This window comes from Symphodus melops, assembly GCF_947650265.1.
Source record: "Symphodus melops genome assembly, chromosome: 22".
Classification (NCBI taxonomy): domain Eukaryota; kingdom Metazoa; phylum Chordata; class Actinopteri; order Labriformes; family Labridae; genus Symphodus; species Symphodus melops.
Window position 1 is genome coordinate 3,532,968 of NC_136712.1, and position 26,681 is coordinate 3,559,648.

At 41.7% G+C, this 26,681-nt stretch overlaps 1 protein-coding gene across 6 annotated transcripts in view; it reads right to left on the minus strand.

Annotated features, from left to right (window-relative positions):
- The window catches only part of magi2a (membrane associated guanylate kinase, WW and PDZ domain containing 2a), a 228,380-nt gene that overhangs the window by 62,967 nt on the left and 138,732 nt on the right, over positions 1–26,681 (minus strand). For 5 of the 6 annotated variants that reach the window (XM_079335271.1, XM_079335274.1, XM_079335273.1 and 2 more), the window contains 3 exons: positions 10,529–10,648; positions 4,829–5,044; positions 658–868 (listed from right to left, as the gene is read on the minus strand). In XM_079335271.1, the coding sequence (XP_079191397.1) occupies positions 658–868; positions 4,829–5,044; positions 10,529–10,648 (547 nt within the window). Of the gene's footprint in view, positions 1–657; positions 869–4,828; positions 5,045–10,528; positions 10,649–19,921; positions 20,123–26,681 lie in introns of those variants that run through there. The other variant, XM_079335275.1, reaches the window with a different exon arrangement.

Genomic DNA, 26,681 nt, shown 5'->3' on the forward strand with positions numbered 1-26,681 from the left:
TTTGTGTTATTCTGTTGTTCATTATTCATCTCTATTTAAGGTCAAATAATCTCAAGCTCTCAAGAACATGTCTGTGAAGTTTCTTGTTCTAAATCCACCACGATCCTGTATTTGATCATGCCTATAAACCCCTCTATTTTAGCCCTGCACAGAACAGGCTGTTTCTGTGTCTGTAGCTTTAAATATGTAAATGAGCTGTGTCTAAACACGCCCCCTCTCTGGTACGACCCGGATTGCTCTGGCTTTCTCACTCCTTGCCCGATTGTTGAGGCAGACTCAGAGGGCAGAACAAACACCTCGCTATGGGAGTGTCACCCATCTGGGGGAGGGGTTACTGCCCTTTGTGATGTCATAAAGGGAAAATCTCCAAATGGCCTGTTTGAGCACACATTCTCTGAAAAGTGGAGCGGGTGATGGAGAGGATGGACTTTACTCATAATTGGGGGGATTGTAAACAGACTAGAGACACATAAGTGTTAGGAAAAGATGGTAGTGTATTTTTCATAACGTGACTGTAAGTAGACATTTCCTGAGGAACTATATACATTAAAGGTGTGTTTAGGTAAGCAAGAATAAATGTGAACGGTAATGTTTTTCAGTTTCACAAAGGCTGACATTGCCTGTGTCATCATGCTCAGATGTAACCATGACACTTACTCTATAAAGTACACCTCTCCTTTCTCAGTGTACGCCATCTCCCAGTTGTCCGGCAGCGGCCCAAGCTCGTCGTTCTCCTCGGGTTTAGGTGCCGTGAACTTTGGGGACAGTCCGTCCTCTTTGAGCGCCTCTGTTGGGGCCTCTGCGGGGTGGCTTGGGGGAGCGATGTCACCCGAAGCGTCTGTGCTCTTGTCCTCATGCTCACTCGACTCTGAGGTGACGACAGGGCAGGGTGAGTCAGACACAACATTATCGCCAGAGGGAGGAGGGGAGAGAGATTGAAAGACAGAGAGAGGTGAAGCGAGGGAGAAGGAGACGTAGGAGGCAGGGCTGGGAGATTGATTTAGAGTCAGGGTTAGGGTGGAGGCTGAAAAAAAAAAAAAGAAAGCATGATTAGAAAGAGGTGAGGAGAGGCGATGACTCAGGGGAAAGACAGGAGCAAGCTGATGGAAAGAGAGGGAATGATCGAGGTTAACAAGATAGAAAGACGAATAAAGCGGAGGAGACAATAGAGAGGGAGAAGCTGGCTGTGATGCCCTAGTTTGAGTCGTGGCAGCATCAGGAGGTGTTTGAGGGAGAGAAATGGTGTGTGTAGAGGAAAAAGAAAGAGTTGGCATGTGTGTGTTTGCCTCCCAGAAGGAGGGCTGGTCGAGGGGGACAAATGAGTGCAGGGGATTCAGAGATAATCTACAGAAGGGAAAGAGCAAGGTAGCTATCTGCTTAGATCACAGAGCCTGCTGTGCGCTATCGATTCCCCCGTCAGCCCTCCTGGTCAGACCACACTCTGTCCCTCTTTACAGAGAAGAAAAACTCCTGAGTTTTTTTTTTCAGTCTGAAGTTATCGAGAGACGCAGCACCAGCGATAGGAATCAGTTAGAACTGCATCAGTCGCTTCATTTTCTCTCAGCTCAGTGTCATGTTTAGAGACGTCTGCATCATTGCATGCAAATGAGGAAAACAACTGGAGGTGTTTCAGAAAGGAGTGGTCCGCTGCACCAGCTCCGAGTAAGTTTGCCCTCAAGTTAGGATGTAAAGTTCACACTAAGCCCGATGTGTTGATTCATTATTTTGGTTCATCTTAACTAGTTAAGCTGTTTTAAAAAAAAAGTTAGGCTATCCAAAATGTCGTCACAGAGATTTTGTTTTAACTTTACCTTGACCAATAAGGGAAAGTTTGTTGAAGTGGAGCCATGTTCAACTCGCTGCTGTGAAAAGCTCTAAATCCATGGAGAAAAATGTTTTCATCTTTTGAATCATCTCTGGACATCGAAGGGAAAAAACCTATAAAAGATTTTGCATGCTGTCGGCTCACTTTGCATATTTTTAATTGGTCCACTCTGATGTTGAACAAAACTTTAAATAATAATCCAATCCATTTTTTTTATTACGTTTTTTTTTTCAACGTTTTTCTCTCTGTGTGTCGTTATTTATTTGAACACATTTGAATTTTTAGATGGGATTGTTGATTGCTGTTCCAGTTATTTTTACATTTTGAATGTCTGTTTCCCTCTTTGTCGTGATGCTTTTGATGACTTGTGTGAAGCACTTTGAAACACACCTTGTTGCTAAAATGTCAAAATTTCTTTTGCCTTGCTTTTATTTTATTAACAGTAATATTAATAGTACTAATAAGTAACCATTAAGTAACCATTAAGAAACCATTAATTAACCATAAAGTAACCATTAAGTAACCAGTAAGAAACTTTAATATTTCACTCCTTCAAATTCAGCCCCCGAGCTTGATCAATATTTGGTGTGATTTAGTAACTTTTTTGATAGAATAGAATGTATTTGATGTGCAGCTTTAAAGAGTAAGTAGCCTCTTTAAATCATTCACTGTGACGAGCTGCTGCGAAAAAACTATTAATAACCCATTCATAAACCATTAATAAACCATTTAAAAACATTAATAAACCATTTATAAACCATTAATAAACTATTAATAAACCATTTAAAAACATTAATAAACCATTTATAAACCATTAATAAACTATTAATAAACCATTTATAGACCATTAATAAACCATTTATAAACATTAATAAACTATTCATAAACCATTTATAAACATTAATAAACTATTCATAAACCCTTTATAGACCATTTATAGACCATTAATCAACCATTTATAAACCATTAACTAACCACTAATAAACCATTAATAAACAATGAATAAACCATTAATAAACCACTAAGTTAACCATTAATTAAAAAAAATCAAGCAACCAGTAAGTAACCATTAAGTAACAATTAACTAACCATTCAGTAACCATTAAGTAACAACTAACGAACCACTAAGTAACTTTAAAACCATTAAGTTAACCATTAGTTCCTTGTTTTACAAGCACTACGGATTGATCCCCATCTACCCATTAACTAATAGGTTAAGTTGTAGTTCATGCACCATTAAGTAACCATTAAGTAACAACTAAGAAAACCCTAAGTATCCATTAAGTAACCATTAAGTAACCGTTAATAAACCATTAAGTAAGCAGTAGCGTTTTAGTCATGACCACAATAATTGAGACAAAGACAAGAATCAGTGGTGGTCTTGATTTAAAATCTGGAGTCCGACCACTCCAAGACAAGACCGGTTAAAAATGCTTTCCGTGGTCCTGAGACCGGTCTTAAGAACAAGACCCGTCTCGAGTACTACAACACTACTGTGAAGGACTTTTAAGTGAAAGACATTTAAACACTTAAATGAAATGTAATCAATAAATGTATTCACATTAAAGTCAAATGTTGTGATTTTATTCAGCATGAGACACAATTGAGAGTTTTTGATTTAATCCTGCAAACTGCTCTGAAGGACGACAGTTAACACTCTATTATTGTTCGCTTAGAATAAATGACTGATATTATACTCACAACATGTTTGTAGTTTCAAACTGTTCAGCTTGGTCCTTTCTTGGTTTCCTTTCCTCATAATGTGAATATGTAATAAATACTACGTTCAAAATGTTCTTTTGTTTTTTTTGGCAGATCGCAGTGGTCCATGGTAGTTTGGGAAAACTGGCAGGTTGTCAGAGAAATGTCCAGATCTCATCTAAAAAGAAGAGACCTACCTTGTATGAGATCCTTCCGGTTAGTAAACCAAAATTTCATCTTTAGACTGAACTTCCTTCTGCGTTAAAAACCGCCCGGAACACCTTTTATCCGGCAGGGGAAAAAAGCGTGATAAGAGCGCTTTGTCTTGTCGCGCTGCTCCGACTGAAGCGAGAGACTCAGCTGTCCTGGGGTCATAAAACCAAGCTTAGAGAGTCACAGGACCAGAGCATGGTTCTGGATTTGAAATCACAAAAATCTAACTCATAAAGGCCTCTTTTATGATGCTCGTATCATGTGATGCATTCAAAGGCTTTTTGTTTGTGTAAACCCCATGTGTCGGGCCGTGTGTGCCTGTTTAGACGTCTGTACGACGCACACAAGAAAAGATGCATTCACAGGCGTCTTATCTCAGTCCAAGTTCAGAACGTTTGGTTTTGCAGGTAAACATTTGAATTCAAAGAAACAGACCAATCCTATCTTTTTTTTCATCTGTATGAATAATAAGAGTTTTGGCCCTGTATTGTGATGTGTTTAATGTCCCTTTCTCCCTTTTTTCAGGCTTTACAGAGACAATAAAAATGGTTGGATTCACCAGAGAGCAGCAACACGTCTTAATAAAAAGTCCTTACAGATGTTTAAAGAGCAGCAGGTTGCTGTTAAACTGAGAGGAACGCTGGGAGTATCGTATGAGTGAATGCCTACACGCGATCAGGGCTGGAACAGTGGTCGATAATAATATCTAATGAATGCTACAATCATCGAAAAAAGCTCCGGCACAAATGTTTTAATCAGAGAGCGTTTGGACTGCGGAGGTAATCACTGAATGTGAGAGTGAATAATTCACAGTTTACATTCCAGTTCATTAAACTGCACATAAAGATATTTGTGTAACCAATTAAATGTGATAATCTGCCATAAAATCATTTTCCTGGAAATCCTCATTAGAGCAATCTGTTTCTCTGTTGCTAGGCGACCACTCGAAAAGAGTCTGTCGCTGCGACTTCAATATAACGCTTGCAGATCAGATCAGCCTGACCCGGAGCGCAACCTCCAAACCTAGCTGTCATGATGACGCCTCTGACCCGAGCGACCCCCCGACTCTGCATCTGTGTAGCGCCTGACCTGGGGTGACAGCGACGCCGTTCCCATTGACGATGGGTCTCTCCTCCTCCTCCTCCTCGGGGGGCTCGATGCTGGCCTTCTCCATGTTGCTGACTGACTTGTTGCGCTTCCTCTTGCCCTCGGAGCTGGGTCTGGCGCCCGGCAGCAGCTGATCCGTTACATTTAGCAGCAGAGCGCTGGGCTCCGCCGGAGGCTTCGGAGTACCGTAGAAGTTTTCTAGAACAAGGGGAAAGAAGACGTGTTAGACGCTGTGGAACAAAGTTATTTTATCAATCAAATACTTAAATCTGGAGTTCTTTTACAGCTGAACGGATGATAAACTGTAAAGAAATATCTGCCCAAAATACACAAGAAAAATCTAATCTAATATAGCAGGTACTTCAGAAAATTACAAGCCAGAAGGAAGTCATAAATTGCTTAATATGGTAAAAAATATGAACGTGTAAAAATATCTGCAAATTTAGAAAGAAACAAGTACTTTGAAATGACAAGTATTGTGAAGTTAGTGTTTGTTCTTACATATAAATGTGCTTATAAAGAGGTTAACACTACACCTAATACTGGACTGAAATGACTTTTTGCCTCCCCACATAGACGTGTTTCCTGCAGACAACTGAAGCCCATATGAAATGCAGTCAGACAGTGTTAGGACTACAAACCAGAAGATTTCTGAAAACACACATCTTGTTCCTCAACAACAGTTTCTGCATTCATATCCAGATATCTGTTCAAAGGGACTGCCTTTTCTGTAAAATCCAACAACCCAATACTTAAATTTATGACAATCCCCAAAGGGAAAAGGTGCATTTCTGAATAATATCTGCATTGACATTACATTTTAATAAAAGGGAACACAGCATTAAAGAGAAAACTACATGCAGGGAATGTAAACCCTGAATGTAAAACACCCTAAAAGAGTAAAGACAAGAAGAGCAAAAAACACAGCTGAGTGACTAAAGAGTGAAAAACGTCAGGACGAGAGATGTGGGAATTCATAAAGTGGGAGAAAGCACACGACGCCGCTGCTGCTGCAGCTTTAGGGAGGATGAGGTGTTCAGAGCCGCTGACATGCTGTTTCCTGTCAAAGCCAGCTGATCCATGAACACACAAGCTGTGGGCTCGAGATCACATCATGTCTGACAATATCACAACAGGAGGCGGCAATGCAACACATAGCTGACAACAAGGCCTCCTTGGCATGCATGCACATAGTCATGAGCTAATGTCAGCCATTGTTGAGAGGAGCATCTTCCCCTCTGCAGCATCAATCAGTTATTGGAGCGTGTGAGGATCTACGTGGCTTTAGACTGAACATTCTCTGTATCTTTGAGTTTTGGTCTCTGGTTAGGAACAACTATCTGCCTATCTGAAATGTACTTTTCCACTTGGCCCAGACTCAACAGTCCACCATGCAAATCATTTGACATTGTTTTATCTTTTGTTGTATCTGCTGACAGCAGCCCGATCCCTCAGACAATCTTCTTCAGTCACTGTCAGACCTCATGACGACATTGTCTTATTATTTTAAGAGTCATAGTGATGTTCTTTTCACCGACGACTTTCAATAAAGAGTTAAAACAAAAAATTACATTTTTTTAATGTACTTTTTGATTGCTTTTTGGAAGAAAAAAAACCCAAACACGATTCCATTGCTGCGGTGCAAATGCAAGTTGGACTGAATCAATGAATCCATCATACTTTTACACAATGCAAAATGGCAACTTAATTTACATCTGTACTTTCAATAACGAACAAGCACTCTGTTAAAAAATAATGGAGCGACCCGACATTAATCCAACAAACGACCAAGCACTTGACTTTCAACAGGCAGAAACTTCACAAAGAGATCTGGGATGTGATGTTTGCCATGATCAATGGGACACCTTATGTCAGAATGTCTTTGTTTTATTGTCCTTTGAATAAATAATTGAATGGAATTACAAATGTATGCACAGGTTGCAATAGAAGCAAGACAAACAGTTATCGATTAAAAATCATTTAATTCAACATCTTGATTACATCGCTACTTTATCTTCTGACAATTTGACATTCTGGAGGTTTTCGCACATCTATAGAAACAGTTTTCTTGAGTTGAGATAATCTGAATTGAGACGTTGTCTCATGTCGGTCCGAAGTCTGAGAGATGTTCTTTTTCTTTTTAAAGATCAGACACAGCCTTCCTCCGAGGCTATATTTCAAATCCAAAGGCATGGATGAAAGTTGAAGAGATTGTCTTTGCAGAATCAGTTCAGAAGAAATCAGCTACAGTTTAGGTCTGCAGTCGAGATTAGCACGCAGCAGCTATTTCTCCTGCTGCACCCAAGCGTCCCTGGCAGAAATAACAGAAAGAAGGAGACGATGTGTTTGGAAATCCATGGAGATTATTCTAAAGCACCGGGGCTAGAGAACCAGAGACAAACTCCAACACAACTTCAGACAGTTCCGGGGGAGAAACAGGAAGAACAGCGAGCAAGGTTTAAGAAATATATCAGTCGGTGTCTCCCTTTGCAGGGGAAAAGACTTCATGAAACATGTTCTGAGAAAACATGAAGGCTGAAATAAAAAATGAACGAGAGTAGCTGTAAAAAGATTACTGGGACTGTCTGGATTAGAACCCCAAACTGGCGACATAAATCCCGGAGCCTTAACGAGCTGAAGAAAGAAAAAAGTGCTCTGAATGCTCCGGGTGTGAACTCAAACAACCTGCAGCATCCCACAAAGTTGGACTTTGAAGTCTGAGTAAGAGGTGGAACCAGTGTCACATCTGACAGCCTTGCTGATCTCACCTACACGCTGATGAAGCTGAGAAAAAAAAAAAAAGACATGAAAGTCTTTATTAACAAATTCCCCAAACTAATGCTTGGAAAGATGAAACATTGGAAAGGTAATGGGAGGTGGATTTTGGAGCTTCAAGGGATCCAGACAAAGGTTCTTTTTTTTGATTTTCCTGCCATAAAAATGACAACCTGACTGAAAATCAAGACGTATGCCAAGAGGCTGCCAACATTTAAGAAGCCTTGAAATCCCCAAAGTCTCTGTGGCCAAGATACTGTATAAGCAGTGCACTACACAGAGAACAGGAGGTGATACACTATGACAGACAGATCTCATCCATCCACTTAAAGGCATATACTGGGCACTTCATTATTCAATATCAAACTAATTGCCTAACACATCAATAGTTAACACATCCAACCAACCATCCATCCACCCGCCCATCCATATCCAACTGGAAAACAGCAGGTCATCATGTAGACCTTTTTGTCAACTGGGACATTCCAACCCCCGACTCTCAATGGAGTGCAGTTCTAGAGAATAAAAAGTGGACTGCTGACATAAATATCTCACCAGATTTGTTATTGATCTGCCAATCAAGGAGCTAGAAATTCTGCTGCATGCACAAAGCGCTAAAGCTGCCTTCAAGGATTTGAGCAGTGGAGGACATGTGAAGGTCACAAGCAAGTCTCAAGTCACTGTAGTGACAACAGGTCCTGTGGAGGTCAGCTGAGTCTAAATTCATCAGTGTTATCAGTCTTCCAATGTTCAACCTGAGACAAGACACGTCCCCAACTTTGGATTTTGGGCCAACTTCAAAAGTATTCAGCGGAATAAATTTATTCCTGATGATGATGTTGCTTACAACAAAAACAGCAGCAAAGGCTCTTGGGGAGTGTAGTTTTTTCCCCCAATAAGAGTTTCATATTTCTGGCCCCTGACTCAAATCAAGCCCATCAAAGATCTTTCTGAAGCCTCACACATGCTAACATTTTATTGTTGATCTGAGCCAGAACATTCTTATTTCTTTCCACAATTATTGATTCCCCTCAGCTTTTTAAGTGTATCCTACTTCATTTAGTAGCTGGGCAAACATCCAACAGCACTCAAAGACTCAAGCATAAACAGTGTGCAACACGGATGTTGTTTTAGTGACGTCTCCATTGGTCAGTGAAATGGAGTTGGAGTTGGACTCCATATTGGAAAAGCTGTCTCAAACTAACTGTTTGATCAGCCAATAAACAGGCAGAGGTGGGGGAGGTGGGGGCGGGGGCGTTTAGCCTCTTGGCAAACAGCCACAACGCGCCCACTTGCAGTCACATGAGTCACGCCACTAATCATGACTGTTCTCCCTGATAAAATCAAAACTAATGAGTTATTAAAAAAAAAATCCCCAGCCATGACGCGTGTGCAGATAAAGACTTGAACTATTTAAAATTAAATTGTTCATTTGAAACCAGGTTGTAAACATTTATTTCTGACCGAAATTGGCAATCGATGAAGTGCAATTTATTTTTTTTTCTTCTGCATTTGTTTCCTTTTTCAAACCCCTGATGTTGCAACTTTGATTCAAGAGAGGAGAACTTTGATTGTTTTTTTGGGGGGTTAGGTTAGGAGTCCAATACGACCAGTAGCTGCAGGGGAAACAGAAGACGTTTTCTCTGCTTTGGAGACGGAAGAGTTGAGTTATTGTCAAAAAAAAAAAAAAAAAAAAAAAAACGGGCCAAACTTTGGAAGAGAACCACAGCAGAATACCCTCCAGGAAGTCTAAATGAAGAACAAGAGCAAAGTAAAGAAAACAACAGGATTTCTAAGACAGAGAGCTGGAAAAAATACATTTCTGGTGCCATAGTACAAACCTGAAGTATAGTGTAGCTACATTTCCCCCCAGGCTCTTGTGTTTTTAAGTGAGACACTTTCACATTCATAGTAAGAAAATACTTTTTCAACTGTTTCTTTTCCATCTTAGTGAATCAATTTATGTTCTACAACTATTTCTGATACATGTTTTTCAACAAAGACTGACGAACGGCGAGATTTCAGGAGTTGTTTTTGCCATTTTCAAGGACTCTTCAAGGCAGCTTCCTTCTTTTGGTTACAACAGCTTAAAAACCCGTCTAATGGAAAGCTTTCCTTTGAAAGTTTCACCCTTTCTGCCTTTCTTCTACTTCTAATTGCCCGTTAAATTATTAAAGTAAATAAAACGCCGAATGATGGCGCGTGACATCGCAGAGGAATCTCCCCGTGGAATGCGGCTCCCATCCCTTTAAGGATCTAACATTGCTTTTGGCAGCCGACCATTAAATTGGCCGTCTGCTTATTTTCCTCTTCTGTGCAGCGGCGGCAGGTGAGCAGAGAGTGGAGTAAGGTGAGCGAGAACAATCTGCGCGTTATCTTTATAAAAGCAGCAGGGGTCTCGTGAGAGATGGAGCTCGCCTGGCTGACGAGTGCTTTTTTTTTTCAGAGCGATTAAAAAAATAAATAAATCGGAAGCCTTGGGAAAGTCTGACCGCAGGAGAGACATGATGGGAAGTGTGTGTTTGTTTTGATTAGGAAGCTGAAGAGCCCGGAGAGGAGACACCGGGAGAGACTGCTTTCATGTTAGTGTGCGATTGCTTCTCCTTGTCCAGAATATTACAAAGTATTCCTTCCTGTGTCATTCTTGACTGATGACACTCTCTTCTCCGCAAAAGCCTAAAGATGGATGTATTGAAGTGAATTTGTGGGTGTTTGTGAAGTGTGTGGACGTGGACTGATGAGCCTGTCTCAGCATTTATTCAAACCGCTGTCACTTGCATGGAGAAAAATGCCTTTGGTGCCACACTGCTGCATAAATTCATGACTTTTTTTTTTGGGAGGGGGGGGGGAGAAATATCACAAAGGAGAGCAGCTGCAATCATAACCGTGACTCGGCTAAATCCTTACCTTCATATGTTCCGCTCTCGAGCAGGGCTCCGCTTTTCTCCAATTCCATAAACCGGTCAACGGTCACGAAATTATAATCCACCCCCGGGACTTCTCCTTCCTTGGGCTGCCTGGTTGTGCCTGCGGGAGATAAGAGCGGAGAGCTTTTAGAGCTTTTGAACGCCTCATCACTGCTGAATGCGAGTAAGTAAGACTCAGTCGTTGTCTGTGTCTTGGAGAAGAGATCAGAACATACCAGCGCTGAAACACGCTGACCCTGACCCAAAGCCATTCAATGAGAGTGCCCCTCTTATTCTCTTTTCGCTTTGTGCACAGCTGAGGCTGAATATAGGAGCTTTCATGGACAAGGGAGGGGCAAGGTACAATTTCAGGAGCTAAGTGATGCAATTTGGACACAAGAAGGAGAAATTCTGTCGATTTGCATGTAGCCGACAGCCTGTCAAAGACACTCTGACAGGAGAAGCACACAGCATGCAGGGAGGGAAATACATGACCTGAAAAGCCGCACTTTCCGGCAACTCTTCTTTAAAAAAAAAAAACTAAAAAAACAAACAATGCGAGTCGAAGTATTTACAACGTTAAACTAAGCTACAAACTGAGCGCTTCCTCATCACCGTGTGCTAATTACTCCTGTTAAAGCTGATCCCGGCTGTGATAACAGGCGCAGGCACTCTCCCCCCGAGGTGCTGAATGGGGTTTTTTTTTTTAACATCTGAGCAAGGGGTTGTTCACACTGAAAGAGGAGCTTGTAAAAAAAAAGCACACTTGTTAGCACCTCACTGCTGCATATAAAAGTATCCATCTGTGTGTGTGTGTGTGTGTGTGTGTGTGTGTGTGTGTGTGTGTGTGTTAAAGTTAGCAGGGGAGCCACTGTCCTACTGATCAACCCTGGTGGGTGGTGCAGGAGGATCTGACTTTAAAAGCCAGAGTGACATCGCTTCTGGCTTGAATTACGACTGTGAGAGGTGCTGAGCTGAGCCGAGCCGAGCTGAGCTGCGCAGTCACGGCAGAGGAATCAACATCTTCGTTTCCTCCAGACGCTGATCATAAAAATGGCAATAACTCAAAAAAAGAACGAGGGTCGTCAGGATAATGGAACTGTAAACTTTAGTACAAATCTGGCGTAATGAATACCTCTTTCGATACCATGGCAACTAAAATCACAAACCACTAGATGGTTATTTCTTACCTAGAATACTCTCCTGATGGCGTCATTGACATGACTACAGTCTTCAGTTTTCATTCATAACATTCGGGTTGTAAAGTGTCTGACTCGTTATTGTTGGCCCATTGTGATTGAACACTTGGGATTTTGTGAAGTTTCAAACATCCTCTGTAATAACTTCTGTCAAGAGACATGGATAATGGGAGAAAATTAATTCAAATAAAGGCCATTAAGCTGATTTCGACAAGCCTTTCCTTAGTTGTCTTTTTAATACGCTGATTAATTGCTCCTCAAATTGGGGGAAGAAAAAAAAAAAAAGGCGGCGAAGGGTTTTTCGATGAGCTCGACTGATGGAGTCCGAGCAGGAGTTCGATCTTTGGATTCGAGTCTTTACTGAAGGATCTGTCAAACACGACGGAGCGAAGAGACGTCTGCACACACTTCTACAGACCTCCAGGTTGAGCTTCTTCGTTGACGACCTTTTAAAGCAAAGAACGACAAAACTGCAACCCGCTGACTGAGTCGTCTGTGAGAGCGTTTAATAAGAGCAGGCGAGCAGCAGGGACCACTGTTGTTTGCTGAATGTGTGTGCATGCTTGTGTTGCACCTCCAGCAGGAGAGTTTTATCATTGTGTCTGCCTTCATGGGCGCTTGTGTACCCGCGTCAGATTAGCTTTCCTTACAGGCAGAGCGACAGCCTGAGCAGCAAACACACACACACACACACACACACACACACACACACACATTTCAAAGAGGACCTTTGATGTTGCAGATCTATATTTAGCAGCATCTTCTGGAGGGGACTTCTCTTGGGTGACAATTTCTAAATGGAGGCAACCACAATGCAGCTCAATTTCCACTCCTCTGTATGTGGGTCAGGGTCCTGCGGTGCAAATCAGCGGTTCTAAAAATACAGCCACCTCCGTGAAATGCTCGTGGTTATATTTAAGAAAGAATAAATATATTGTTATTTACAATGTCTTGATTACAGAAAATTGGGAAACTCATTAGGGTTAAATGATGCGTTCATCATTTTGTCAGCCTGCAGCAGCGCAGATTCTCAAACCCCCCCCCCCCCCTCAGGTGTGTTTCTGCATTTGGGTCATTTCAGGAGTGTGGGAAGCTCACTCTAAACAACTACTTTTGATTTGCTTTTGCAGACACATCCCTTCCATCTGTTCCTGTTTGATTTGGGGACAGAGCGAGACATGCATGTCTGTTAAATTGGTGCACATATTATGCAAACAAGATATCATGAAATAGAACCTTCTCCAAAGAAGCCGGTGTGACTGCATCTACAACACTGAGAATGGATTTATCCGTTGTTGTTTTTTGCCGACAACTTGGCCAACAAAAAGTTTTTCGAAAGAAAGTAAAAAGAAGGTTATTCGACACTTCCTGCGACTGCACAGAAAATATGATTGGGAGCTGTTTCTCCTCTTGTGATAGAAGTCAACGAACAAGACAAAAAACAAAAAAAAAGGTATAATATGGGAAAGCAGAAAAGAGGTGAGGATATCGATAAAAATAGATGCAAAGAGATTCCTCAATGCTGGAGCATCATCACAGGAAGAAGTCAGCACAATGTAACAGCCCGTTAAAATGGTTATTCATATTTTTATCTATGTAGGTAGGCAGACGTTTTATTAGATGTTGTGTCTAAGCTGTTATGCATCTTCTTGCCACTAGTGGGGGCTGTAGCTCCGGTTATTGTTTATGTTAACTCTGTTCTACCGCACAAACATAAAATAACATTTTTATAGGTAAAGTGGGATACAACCGCCCGACAGTAGCGATGTTTATCTCAGGCATGTGGTTGTCATCCTGCAAGATGGATCAAAGTATGATGGGGCTAGCACTGCTAACGCTAGCCACAACTAGCAATCCCTTTTAGCACAAGTTACCCGCAGAGAAATGCAAACTGTCAGAAGCCTTTAAAAACAGCTGCTGGTTTTTGTTTCGTTGATATTGAAAATGTGATGAACTGCAGCAACATGGTTTGGACTATGTGAGCATTGAAGGTGTGTTTTCTTACCTTAACGACTAGTCTGAATTTAAGTTTGAGTTTCATCGAGAGGGAAGAGATTCCCAAAAAAATCCCTACGTTTTGTTTGGAGGAGTGAGATGTTACCGAGCGTAGTAACAGGTGAGTATTTAAAGATAGCTAATAGCTGAGAGAGGGGCTTAAGCTGTGCTGTGGGCTGATGCTCAAGTGCCCTACTGCCTCCCCCGCTGTTCTCCAGTACACCCTTGAGCCAGATTCAAATCCACAACCACAGGTCAAAAGTAGTGCAGCTGAGCACCATTACCTGCTGCCCTCGTCACAGCGTACACCTGGAGTGGTTTCATTCCAGGAACAGCGCTCCGACAGAATACATTAACATCCCGACGTTGATGTATAAAAAAAAAAACACTCAGCTATAAATGTTTGGCTTCTATTTTTGGGGGGTTCACATTTGCACATTGAACAGTAAAAACACTGTAACCTGAGCTTAAATTGAACCTGAGATAACTGGAGGTAAAATGAAAAAAAAAGGCTCAGTGGGGACTCAGACATTCTGTGGAAAGCGGAAAGATTGGCCTCTATTTGAAACAAAGGATTTACATCCAGAGAATAACCCGAGGCATCACCGAGAGATTGTAATGTGTATTCATGACAGGAAGTTAAAGCGTGTGTAAAGACCCGGAGGAGATGATTATACCACGGCCATTCATTAATCATTTGCATAGAACGACTTAGCAAAACAATTGAAACACAAGAAAAAAATATATCTGAATTTACACAAAGTTGAGAGCAGAATGTTTTTCTTTTTTCTTTTCTCGGTTCAGAATGAGAGCAGTGATACTTGTAATGTAATGTCCTATTACGAAATAAAGGCAGAGAGGCAGAAAATAAAGAACATAATGGCTTTCTAATTATGACAGTTATGATGTTGGTGCACTCTCCCCGGCTGAAAAGTAAGAGCGTCTGAGGGACAAATGGAACTGAATGTCAGGTTGTTTTGTTCTCAGGTTGGGTTAAACACCTTTTTTTTTTTTTTTTTTTTTTCGTTCTCAGAAATGAAAGTAATTTTCCATTTACGGGGCTGTATCCTTCGGCGGGCGCATTTGGAGACGCATAATGTCCCAGCGGAGGGTCGAAGGCTTTCCTAATTTTTAAGGTTTCTTTCAATTTGGCCCGACAAATGCGTCACCCGTTCCCCGGCAAACGAACGACACCAGCCGCTGCATCTTTTGTGGCTTGGCTCAATATAGACAGAAGGTTACGTTACATGATGTAGAGTTATATTAGCTAGTTCTCGATGACAGGGCAATTCTTCGAAATTGAAGGGTAAAGGCGGAGGACAGCTGTCTCAATCAGATCCATCAATGGGAGATGTTGACTGGATCCTTTGTAGGATGCTAATCATGAATTGATACACAGCTATATTATGAATGTATCCATGTTTTACTGACATACTCTTGAACTCAATCTTTAGTATATTGATATTTTAGCCAGAAGTCTCCCTGTGTTACTTTTTTTTTTTGCATTTAGTGTAGCAGCGCAGTACCAAATGACTGTTTCCCTTTAATGTACTGTCAGTTTGTGGCAGTAAAGGAATACTTAATTTCATTAAACAAGTACAGCAGCTGACATATTTTACTGTTATAGCCGTAGCTTTAGGTGTACATTAATGTTAAGTAGCTTGTTGGCATCGCTGAATAAACTCTGTCCTTCTGGTTTAATTCCACACACATAAAGACAGCTTAATGCAGGCCTGTATGAGCCTTTCATTAAGTGTTTGGCTTTATTTAATTTAGAGCAGTATATTTAAATATGATGTGTTTTTTTTTTTTTTGAAGAAGAAATAAAAAGTGTGATAACAGCCACATCACAAAACAAATCTGCTGAGTCATCTCTGCTGAGGCTCTCCTTGTCCTTTTTTCAGTTCCATCCGTCTTGTTTCTTGTGTCTTCCATTTTCTCTAACCCAATTTGAAGCACACAAAGTAATAGCAATTTCATCCAGCCATGCAGTAACAGTCCCCCCTTCTGCTCAATTTCAGTTGTGTCAAAGCTTTAGATTTCTTACCCAGACCGAAATATACGGATTCATGTTTGTCTGTCAGGAAGAGTTTTATTTCAGCAGCCATCAATCCGTCCTTCCTGCCTTTTCATGCGAGATTGACCGCCAGACGTTAGTGTCGACGAAGTTAAATACGACCGGTGAATATTCTCCCGACCACATATGTCGGTAAACCAGAGCTAAGGGTTTCGGTTCATAACTTCATCCTCCCGCCTCTCTGCAAAATGCGTCGCCTTCTCCAGAGTCTGTGTGTGTCAATGACACTTTCTTCCACTTCGTCCAATCTAAAGTTCACCCGTGCCAAATTGGCCGGATTTCTCAGACGGCAACCATCTACAGGTGACTGTTTGAGCTGTGAGGTAGCGTTCCATCTTTTTCTAAAGAGTAGAAGTTTCTCTGTTGCTAGCGAGTCACACATCTCCTGCAATCTGGCCACGTATAACAAAACCAAATTAGCTGGTTTGGCTTTGATTTTAATGCAAGAAACAAACGAGTTAAACCAAACATTTCCCGTGCTTTTGGTCTGAACACACCTGCTGCAGAAAGAAGAGCAAAGATATCAAGTTCAAACATAATATGACACCTGCTGGTGTTGTGTGTGTCATGTCGAGGTTATAGATAGTATCAGTGAGCTTTGAGCCTCCAGCAAATGTCAAAGTGTCTTTTTTTCTACTGTCACATCACTCCAGTGTTGTGGACATTCGCCTCAGGCCGGACATCGAAGGCGCGTCGTGCCCTTTTACGCCCTAAACCGTCTGTTATGACTGGCCAACACAGTGTCAGCACGGCCCATTGTTACCACCCTAATCCAGCCATTAGCCAATTAGGAAGTGACGGGCAGCTGTAATGCCCCTGCATTAGAGGGATGGATTAGTTTTCCATTCAGCGCCTGGCTGCAGCCTGCGGGTCTGATGGAGGACAGTGTACTTCTCAAAAAGCTGCTTGCACTGCACTTTGCCTTCGCTCAATGGCAAATGTGGCGACGTGCTTATTCACTGTTTCCACCGACGATGATGACAGTTAACGTGGATTTTATGTCTCATCTTATCCGCAGGAATGTTTTTGGTTCTCTCGCAAAGTTCTTCCTTCTTCACCAAATATCAGTCTTTTTTTTTCCTGCTTCTTCCTCACTTAAAGAGATTTCAGGTTCATTCCGGTTCAGTGAGAGTGACTCCGTGTTGCTCCCCCCCCCCTGCTTATTGACAGCCAGTAATGTGGGATAGATTAGAGAAAGTCAGGCAGTGAACTGCGCCGCCCCCCCGCCCTCGTGGCCCTCTGCCGCCCCCCTCTGAATTCCATTAATAGCTCTGCCCTCCAGGAGGTGCTGGGTGCACTGCCTGTAACACAGCCAGGGATATTGATGACTGCATCCTCCCAACCAAGGAGAGACGAGAGGAGGAGAGGATGGCTGGAGAGGGCTGATAAAGAAATATGAAGGTGGGCTGATCGGAATGAATATAAGGGAATAATCATTAAGGCATCTTTCTTTTCTTTTTTTTACTCAACAATAGAAATAATCTACAAGTGCTTAATTTGTTTTCTTTGCTAATTGTGTCGACATTTCCTGACGTAGCGAGAGATCGTGGATTTTCACTCAGAAGTTGTTCCATTCTGAATTTTATGAGCAGAGTTCAAACTGAAACAATCATTTGCTCGTTAGCGCTCCACACTGCGTGAGCTTGTGCTCTTTCTGTCTCTCTACTTCACAAACACACACACACACACACACACACACACACACACACACACACACCTGCTCTTCTAACCCACTACCTGGCAGCCCACACACTCATCGCCCAAACTTAACATGTAAGTCATCTACTTAATAAAAAACAAGACTTAAGTATCGTCCCGAGTAAATACATTTGTCATCATATTTTTGGATGAACATAAAAACAGTCATGTGATGCCCCCTTCTCCGAGTATCTCCAGATGTTTCCTTTAGCCACAACATCTCCACATCTCTGTAACGCTGGAGCTTTTACTGTTTGAATCAAATTCCATTTTTAAAATCAGGGATCAAATCGATTCATCAAAGCTGCGAGGCCTCCTGTACAAAACCAATGATGGCTTTTGCCATTATAGTTTTTCTTTTAGATCGGATTAAAAGATAAATTAGTAAACAACGGTCACCTGCAGCTCAAGGTCAGTTTTCATTGGTTTAAAGGTATTAATCTTCTGGCCTGGTTATATTCTCTCAACTGTGCTAAAATCGTTTTTGAAGGAGGATTATCCTCTTTTGAAATCGTTCATATGGTGTCGCTCAAAGTAAATGATATTAAAGTGCATTGCCGAAAGAAATGTGAGGAAATAAAGTAGAACTGGAAATAGAGAAATAAATAAATAAAGTAGAAATAAAGAATTACTTGTGCTTTTATTTATTTCCTGGAGTAAACCGTCACTTGGGTTTTGTTTTTCTGAGAAACATGACTGCAGCAGGATGTTCCCTCTGCCACAGTTGCTCGTTGCGTGTAACTCGCAGCAGACTCCAGACGATATATTCTTCAGAAAACTCTCGGCAGATCTACTCAGAAACCAAATGATTACCCAAAGACTAATCCTTTGATCTTGTTACGAGGAAGAAACATTCATATATTCAAGCTAATAGTTTGAAAATCACAGTGACCGTGATTCTGCACGTTCATGTAGGAAGCTCCAGCAGATTAAAGTGTAATGTATTCAATCACACGTGTCAGTGTGAAGCCGGAGTGAAGCTCCAAATTCGGCCCAAAAGACATCAAGTAAGGCCGAGTCGGAGCGATCTGATATAGAAACACAGCGACGAACTGTGGGAACATTTCCCTGTGAAGGTTCTGAAAACATGAAATGATGCGACACACATAGACACGGAGAAAATGTGATTACAGCATTTCTATGTTTACAAGATCTGGATAGATCTGGAAAACCAATATTCAGAGCTTTGTTTTATTATCATTATGATAAGTCTGTGAGTCACTTGTCAAACTTAACAGAGAGTTGAATGATTCTGCTTTTAAAGAATAATAATAAAAAAATACTAAACTAAATAAATAAAACTTTGCCATGAAAAAGGTCATTAAACTGCTGTTTCTGCAGGGCACAAGTTGACCACTCTGTCTGACCCCTACCCACCACAGGTGGATTTAGACATTCAAAATAACTAAATACAAATACTAAATCTGATCACTGGTGGTCTGTTTTGCTTTTATAGGTCATACAAAGATATGAGTGTTCTTAGAAGTGCGTTTCCTAACAGGCCGAAAACTTGTCACAGGAGCTTTAAGGTGTTGCCTGATCATGTTGAGGGCTCTCTTTCAAAAGGGCCGAGGTACCTTGAAATATTACGTAACCACGCTGCTTCTGTGAACGTAAACATGATAGAAGTCGCCTTCAGCCACATATAGTGGAATAAAAACGTTGCAGGCTATCATGATCAAGTTTCCACTACAAACGGAGCGAGTGACTTCAGGTTAAAGCCATTAGAGGATAATAGGCGTTTGATTATATAGGGTATAGGGAGGAAGACAGAGCGGTAATCAGGTGTGAGCTATGATAATCGATTACTCCAGGGAATGTGTTTTTCAAGCCAAATTGAACATTCATCCCGACTCAAACTTTTACATCTGGAGAATTTTGCTTCTTTTCTTTTCTGTACGTAAAATTAAGTTTCATATTTTGAGGGTTGTTTTCTTTTTTTTTTAAACTGCTGGACTGAAATTATTAAACAGTTTCAGTTGCATTCCTGATTTTTCCTTTGTTATCTTTTGCTAATCTTCAAATGAGAAACTCAAAAACATGTTTTTTTTTTTTTTAAATTGGCACATGAGCCAAATGAGAGAAATAAATACCGTTGGCTTTAATCCACAGCCAACACATTCAGATAGTAAGACAACAACTGCCACACACTATACTTTCATTTGATGCTGTTTGAATACAAAGTCCCCACCTCGGTGCAGATGTCCGTGACAGTGACGGATCAGCCTGTCACTGCACACTGCTCTCTGTATTGATTAAGTGCTGTATCGTGAACATTTGGGAACATCTCGCAGTGAATCCCAAAAATGTTGGCAGCAACAAGTTAGCCTGACAATTCTGCGTTCGACTCCGACAATGTGTAGGTCGCACACATATGCTACAGTGTGCATCCGCGATAAATATACACAGTTTAAAAACAACCTACCCCTACACAGGGATGTCATCATGATCTCTGTTATCATCGAGAAATGACTCCTCGATCCTCGCTGCTTTCTTTCGCGTGGGAAGATGTGAATGGCTCCTTTCATTACATTTCAAACACCGCTACTTCTTCTTCTTCTTCTCGCCGGTAAAAGAGATCGCCTTTGGTCTTGCTCTTGCTCTGCATCACCACTTCCGTGGACGGCAAAAAAAAAAAAAGCAAGGAAGAAGAAGAAAAAAGCCTAATAATTCAGTATAAAGTGGAAAAAAAGTCTTGACAAAGAGCGGGTTTAAAAAAAACCAAAAAAAACCTTGAATCACGTCCCTTAAAGGAAAAGATCAGAGAAAAACACATGCAGGTATTTCCGAGCAGTTACTCCAATGTTTCAGTGAATCCAAAGAGGACGCACATGTTCACATTCACACCCTCAACGCTGACAATGGGATGAAGAGTGAAGAGAAAGTGAGGGCAGAGATATAGAGAGATTAAAGGGAAAGCTGATGTCATCTGTTTGGATATGCGGCCCTGGGGTGGGTGTTTTTCTGAGGTGTGTGTGTGCGTGTGTGTGTGTGTGTGTGTGTGTGGAGTGATCAGGGATGTGAACGTGCTGCTTTGTCAGACTAATCCCACACACACACACACACACACACACACACACAGCCCGGACCACGCTGGCTCTAGCACATTATCACCCAATGACACAATCTGTGAGTCGGCCTGCATCGCTCTTGTATGTTAATATCGCCCCGTCATGATCACTTAGCTCGAAGGCAGCACTGAAAAAAAAACCCAAACAAACCCGACATGTTCCCTTGTCACCAGCTGCCACGTCACGTGAGTAAATTGAAGTGGGTTTTTTTCCCGGCGACCTCCACGGATCAAGCGAGGGATTTGAACCGACAGCCCCGCGAGTCAGAGAGGCTGGAATAATCATCACACTCGGCGTGGTGGTAATCATCTCATAGCGCGACCTCTTGGCCCTTTAATACCAGAGGCTAAGCTATCTCCGGCTGCAGTCACCTCTGGCCCGCTCGTGCTATTGGACCTTTGGCGGCTCGGTGGGGGAGAAATGTGTTGAAAGGCGCTCTGAAGGACTCGAACGTTCAAGAGAAACACGAGTCCTCGTTTACAGAAGCAGAAATATTCTGTTAACTCCTGCGCTGTTTTTAACAGGCCTCAGCTCTTTCTCACGTGTTTTTTAAAAAAAAAAATCCTTTGAAGCCGTTGGTGCTTGAGCTCAGTGTTCACTGCCTTCGTTAAAAGCTCATTGTCTTCTTGCGTTCTTTGATATTGTTTTATCTCTGTCTGCCTTTTCTTGTTGAAAGTGGGAAGCCCATTTTACCTTGAAACACATGTTGGGTTTTTTTTTCCATCTGTAACCTCATGTTGCCCAATCAGAATTAAGTATTAAAGAGGATATATTATCCACCTTTTCTAACAGTCCACTGTGGTCTGAATGAGACATCTGTTCTGTGCGTTGGTCAAAATATGAATGAATCAAGCAGCAGAGGACGTTTGTGACCCTGGAGAAACCAGCTCTCTCTGAACGCTCCGTTTTGGTGTGTGTCTCTTTAAATGCAATGAGCCCCAGCCCCCCCCCCCCCCCCAAAAAAAAAAGAAAAAAAAAAGGTGGACGTGCTCAAAAGTTTTGTTCTTCGCTGGGGGTGGAGTCCATGGTACCAGGAGAGAAAGTTTTTTTTTTTTGTTTGTCTGTTTTTGCCAGATTCCCACTGTGACATCACAAGGAGGGCAAATTTTAAACAGAGCTTTTATCTTTGTGTTGAAGGATTTTTTTCCCCTCTTAAACACCTAAATAAATGTTAAAAAACACTGTCAAAGTAGAATGTTTATGAAGTGTCCCCTTTAAACACGGCTGAGTAATATCGAGACTTGAAAGGAGAAGCGATGTAACGAACTGTAGTCATGCGACCGCTGTAAACAATCAGTGGCCCAACAAGTTCATGGTGGACTCGTGGACGACATGGACTGAGAATAACAAATCGCTTGTGGAAAAATTCTCAAGCATGGAAAATGTCTGTTTTTATGCCAGGAATTCTGATTCTTGTTAAAAGCCTCCTGTAATGAAAAGTAAAAAAAAAAGGTTGTTGTATATTAGTGAATGGACATTTATATTCAGAGGTCTTTGCAGAAAAAGAAAACCTCCTTGAAGAGTATGATGTGCAGATTTTAGGAGTGTATATAAAACATTGCATGCTTTCAGTGAGACTGAATAACGTTTTTGCAGCAATGAGGAAACTTGCATGAATTTTAGCATAAGAGTAAACGGTTTTGCCAATGAAGGTCACATAACTCACAGCCGGAGACGTGAGTGAAAAGTCAAAAAGCACGCATTTCCTCCTTTACAGCCCGGCTCTGTTTACAAGAAGCTGCTCCTGCATAACAATCAAAGTGACAGCGAGGAGAGCGACCTCGGACGCCTTTCTTTCCTTATGAGACGTTCTGTTTGTTCACACTGACGCACGGCCCGCTTATTGATGGCACTTGTGATGAAATAATGAAAAAAAACTTAAGTGGTTTCGCAGGGAATGGAGTTGAAATGTGAGATTTTTCGAATTTCTAACAAAGGTTATGAGGGCAATGAAGAGGGTGGACATAGTTTTAATTTCAACAAGTGCAGAAGTTGTTTGTGAGGAGTGAACTTTCTTTCTTTATAAGTTCTTATTGTTAAGAATCACGACGTTGACGAGGACAGGCTGTTTTCTTTGGAGGGGGAGAAAAGTCTTCAGCCATCAAATCACTCATGACGAATGGAAATTAAAACACAAAAAACTTGATACAACTAATGAGACTGCCACGAGAAATGTTCGAAAACTCATTATCAGTGATGGATTTCAATGACTCAGTTATTTAAGCGTGGCCTGACACCAAGGCTAAACAATTATCTAAGTCGATAAAACTCTCAGCTGTCCCTGAGGCTCACTGTTTTTTTTTTTTTACTTAATTACTTTTTTTTGTCTCTTGGACCTTCTTCAAAAAAATTTTAGTCTCATATTGGTGGTTTTTCTTCCCCATCATTCAAATGGATATCAATAATATGGATATATGATATGGATGTGTTCCGCAAAGCAATGTAGATCCAAACAACTGCAAACCATGTTGTGAAAATATGGGGACAAAAACTTACTTTCAGAACTACAGTCAGACAAATCAAAGTCCAAGGACTCCTCACTATCATACCTCTGGAAAACACAAATCAAACGAAACAGCAGGACACACATTTGTGAGGCTCCCACACATTCACACACCGTGCACGGCTCCCTGTCCTCACCATCTTCACTCCCCTCTCGTACACTGTCACTCCCTTTCATGCCCTCTTTGATACAAGCATCCATTAATTCAGGATCCAATTACCGGGGATCGCTCCGAGGCCCCTCCCACACGCCATCCATCTCCCATTGCTCGGCCAATGGGCGACCCTCTCGGCGCGACAGATCAAATTCCAACTCCACAAATAATCCCTCGCTAGGACGCTGCTGCCAAAGCCGCGCAAACTTTAATTGGATCCTTTTAATAGTGTTCACTATGGCCACTTTCAGGCATGTAATTAGGTTTCCCCTTCCTATAGAGTTTAATGGTTTGGGGGGTGGGTGCGTTGAGTTGAGAGAGAGAGAGAGCGAGAGTGAAAAAAGGCCAGACTTTGAGTTTTACACTAGGCTTAATCCAATTTCACCCAGAGAGAAATCATCTCATGCCGTATATACTTCTTCAATGGAGTTTTTATGGGCCATCATAAAAACCATAGATTACAGTTGAATATCCAGCCTCATTGATTTTTTGGGGAGCTCTGAACAAAGTGGCTCTTCTTTTTTCCTCTCAGTTTCTCTCGCCTTAAACTCTCACCTTTTCCAACCGACGCCCCGCAAAGCGGACGCCGAGCTCGACACGGGAGAGGAGGAAAAAAAAAAAAAAAAAAAAGCCACCAACCCCGAAACAGTATGCAAATGACAGGATTTCTGGAATGATTAATTTCCGCCACTTGTGAGGAGATTAGGGAGAGTCAATCAAATGAATAATGTAAAAGTGCTCTGTCAAAAGGCGGTGGCACGGTCACAGGGATGGTCGCATGAATGGATGATGGGAAGAACCGTAAGCAGCTTAATAAGAAAAGAAAAGGAGAAACGCCCCCCCCCCCCCCCCCCACGAAGAAGAGAAGAGAAGTGATGACACAATCAGAAAACACCAGATGGATGGGGTCGCTCTCACGTCCAGGTGGGTGATGGTATTCTAGAATCGACTTTCTTGACAGTTCATACCTCAGCGGCAAAAAAAACGAGGGATGTGTTTACACCTGAAAGTCAAAGCGTCGACCATGAAGACTGATCATCTTGCCCTTAAAGATGGCCGGCGGCAAAAACAAACAACCAAACAAACAAGACTGTCCATCAACATCCACTCAGCCAAACGTTTGGATATCCTTCAGATTTTTTTGATGCAACCTTTCGCTCATTCTTATACATTTCTAAATATTATATAAGGTTCAATTAAAATGTGCAGTTGTCAGAACATAAGACGTATACTGGGAGTCTCACTGGGAGTTCTGATCACCTGCGTATCGCTGCTAGCTCAGGGACACCGAATGGCACCGATGCAAGTGAATAAGAAGAGAGAATGGCCACGGGAAATAGGACTTCCTTTGTACATCTTTTTCCACTGATGTAAAGCTTCTCATTCAGTCGTTCGCTTCAACATTGGAAAGCTCTGTAAGGATATAATGTGTACTATAAAGCATACGGCAGCTTTAAATCAGCACCAGGACCATCTGGCTGCAGCTTAATTAAACACACTTAATCACATTCAAACATATGCAACACATTCATACGCTGCCGCACCAGTGCAGGGCGGCTGGACGAAACCAAAAATCTATTTTGATTAAGACTAAAGGACAATTTTCCGAGTGGCACAAAACATCATTACAGGCACAATGGCGAAAGCATTACGAATCGACGGCGCTCAAAGTGATTCATTCATCACTCGTGTTATGTTAACCTTTCTCCCGCTCCCACCTGGCGGGAAAGCTCGCACATTAATCTGCCTCCTTATGTTGGAGCTAATGACGGCTGAATGAAGAGCATGAGCAGCACACGTGTCGAGGCAGTGAATCACACACACACACACACACACACACACACACACACACACACACACACACACACACACACACACACACACACACACACACACACACACACACACACACACACACACACACACACACACACACACACACACACACACACACACACACACACACACACACACACACACACACTTGTGGATGGCAGGTGAGTAAAACGAATGCAGCAACAGAAAGGTTCAGCAGATGATTGTGTTTGGAATAAGGGATCGAAAAGAGGAACCTCTGCAAGTAGAAATGTGACAGTCAGGTGATGTATCGGCACTTACATGTATGTATATCCTTCAATATGGCTTTTACTTCCCATACAAACGACTTTTCTGCAACAACAGACTACCGGCTGAAAAACTATGAGGGCTGCATTTTGAACGAATCAAAGTCATGTCAGTGGTTTTCCTTTGAAGGAAAAGTCAATCTAAGAGCAGCGATTGGATGGAGTTTAGACTTGGCGGCTTTGTGGTCACAAAACATCTTCTCTACCTCAACAGCGTTATTTAAATAAGAATCCTTTCTTTAAGATGATCATTTAACCAACACAAACCATCAAACAATGATCCCAAATTACAACCTCATTGGAAAGCCATCAGCCTCTTTAGCACAGAGTATTCCTTAATTTAACGGTGATGAAAAACATGAAGCTTTAGCTAACAAACTAACCGTTAGCTTGTTTAAAAGTAGAAATAAAACCAACCCTGATTGTATATTCATGACAGTGAATGTCTCCGAGCTCATATGTGTGTCTGGATATTTATTTATGTATGTATGTAGGTTTGTGTGTCTGCAGGCAGATAACCCCGCAGCATGCAGCTTAGTGTTCACCTCTTTCTATTCAGTCCCTGCGTGGAGCCGATGGAAGCCCCTTATCACCGACCCTCAGAGCCCAGCATCCTTATATACTCGAACTGTGTGCTGAAGAGGGAAGCAAAAAAGGAAGAAAATATGCAGGAAAGGAAGCAAAATCCCCGGGAGAGAAACTGATATTTTATCACAAGAGATGTGGCTTCCATTCTCGTTAGTTTCTGAGTGTTTCTGCCTCGACCTTAATGTCCTTATTGGGTTAAAAATGAAAGACGATTACAGAGGAACTTCAAAAAAAAAAAAAAAAATGAAGGGAGGGGAGAAGAATGATTCATCTTTGTTTTATGATACAGACTGAGGTTATTACTACTTGCAAGCCGAGCAGGAAAACAAACTTCAAAAGGTTGCGAAATAAGAAAAGTTCTTAAAAGTTTGAGGAGAGGAAATCAATTACTTCCCTGAAAAATATGAAGCACAGGTTGCTTTTTCTTTTCATGCAAGAGCGGGGTCCGAATAGCATCAGTGCACTGGACTCAAGTGTATCAGAGATAAAGATAGGGTCATTCTTCATGACCTCTTCATCCTTTGAGTCAGTGTGGAGCTAAGCATCATGGGATATGCTCTTCCCAAGCCCCAAGAGAACAACACACTCATTTCAACCTCAGTGCTGATAGGACTCGAAGAAAGAGGAGAGAGGATAAAAGAAGACACAGATAAAGAGACTAATAGAGAGCGATCATGTTGATCAATGAATTGGAACAAAGCAGTTGTTAGACCAGATGGTTCCTCTTCAGCAGGCACAGAGAGCCG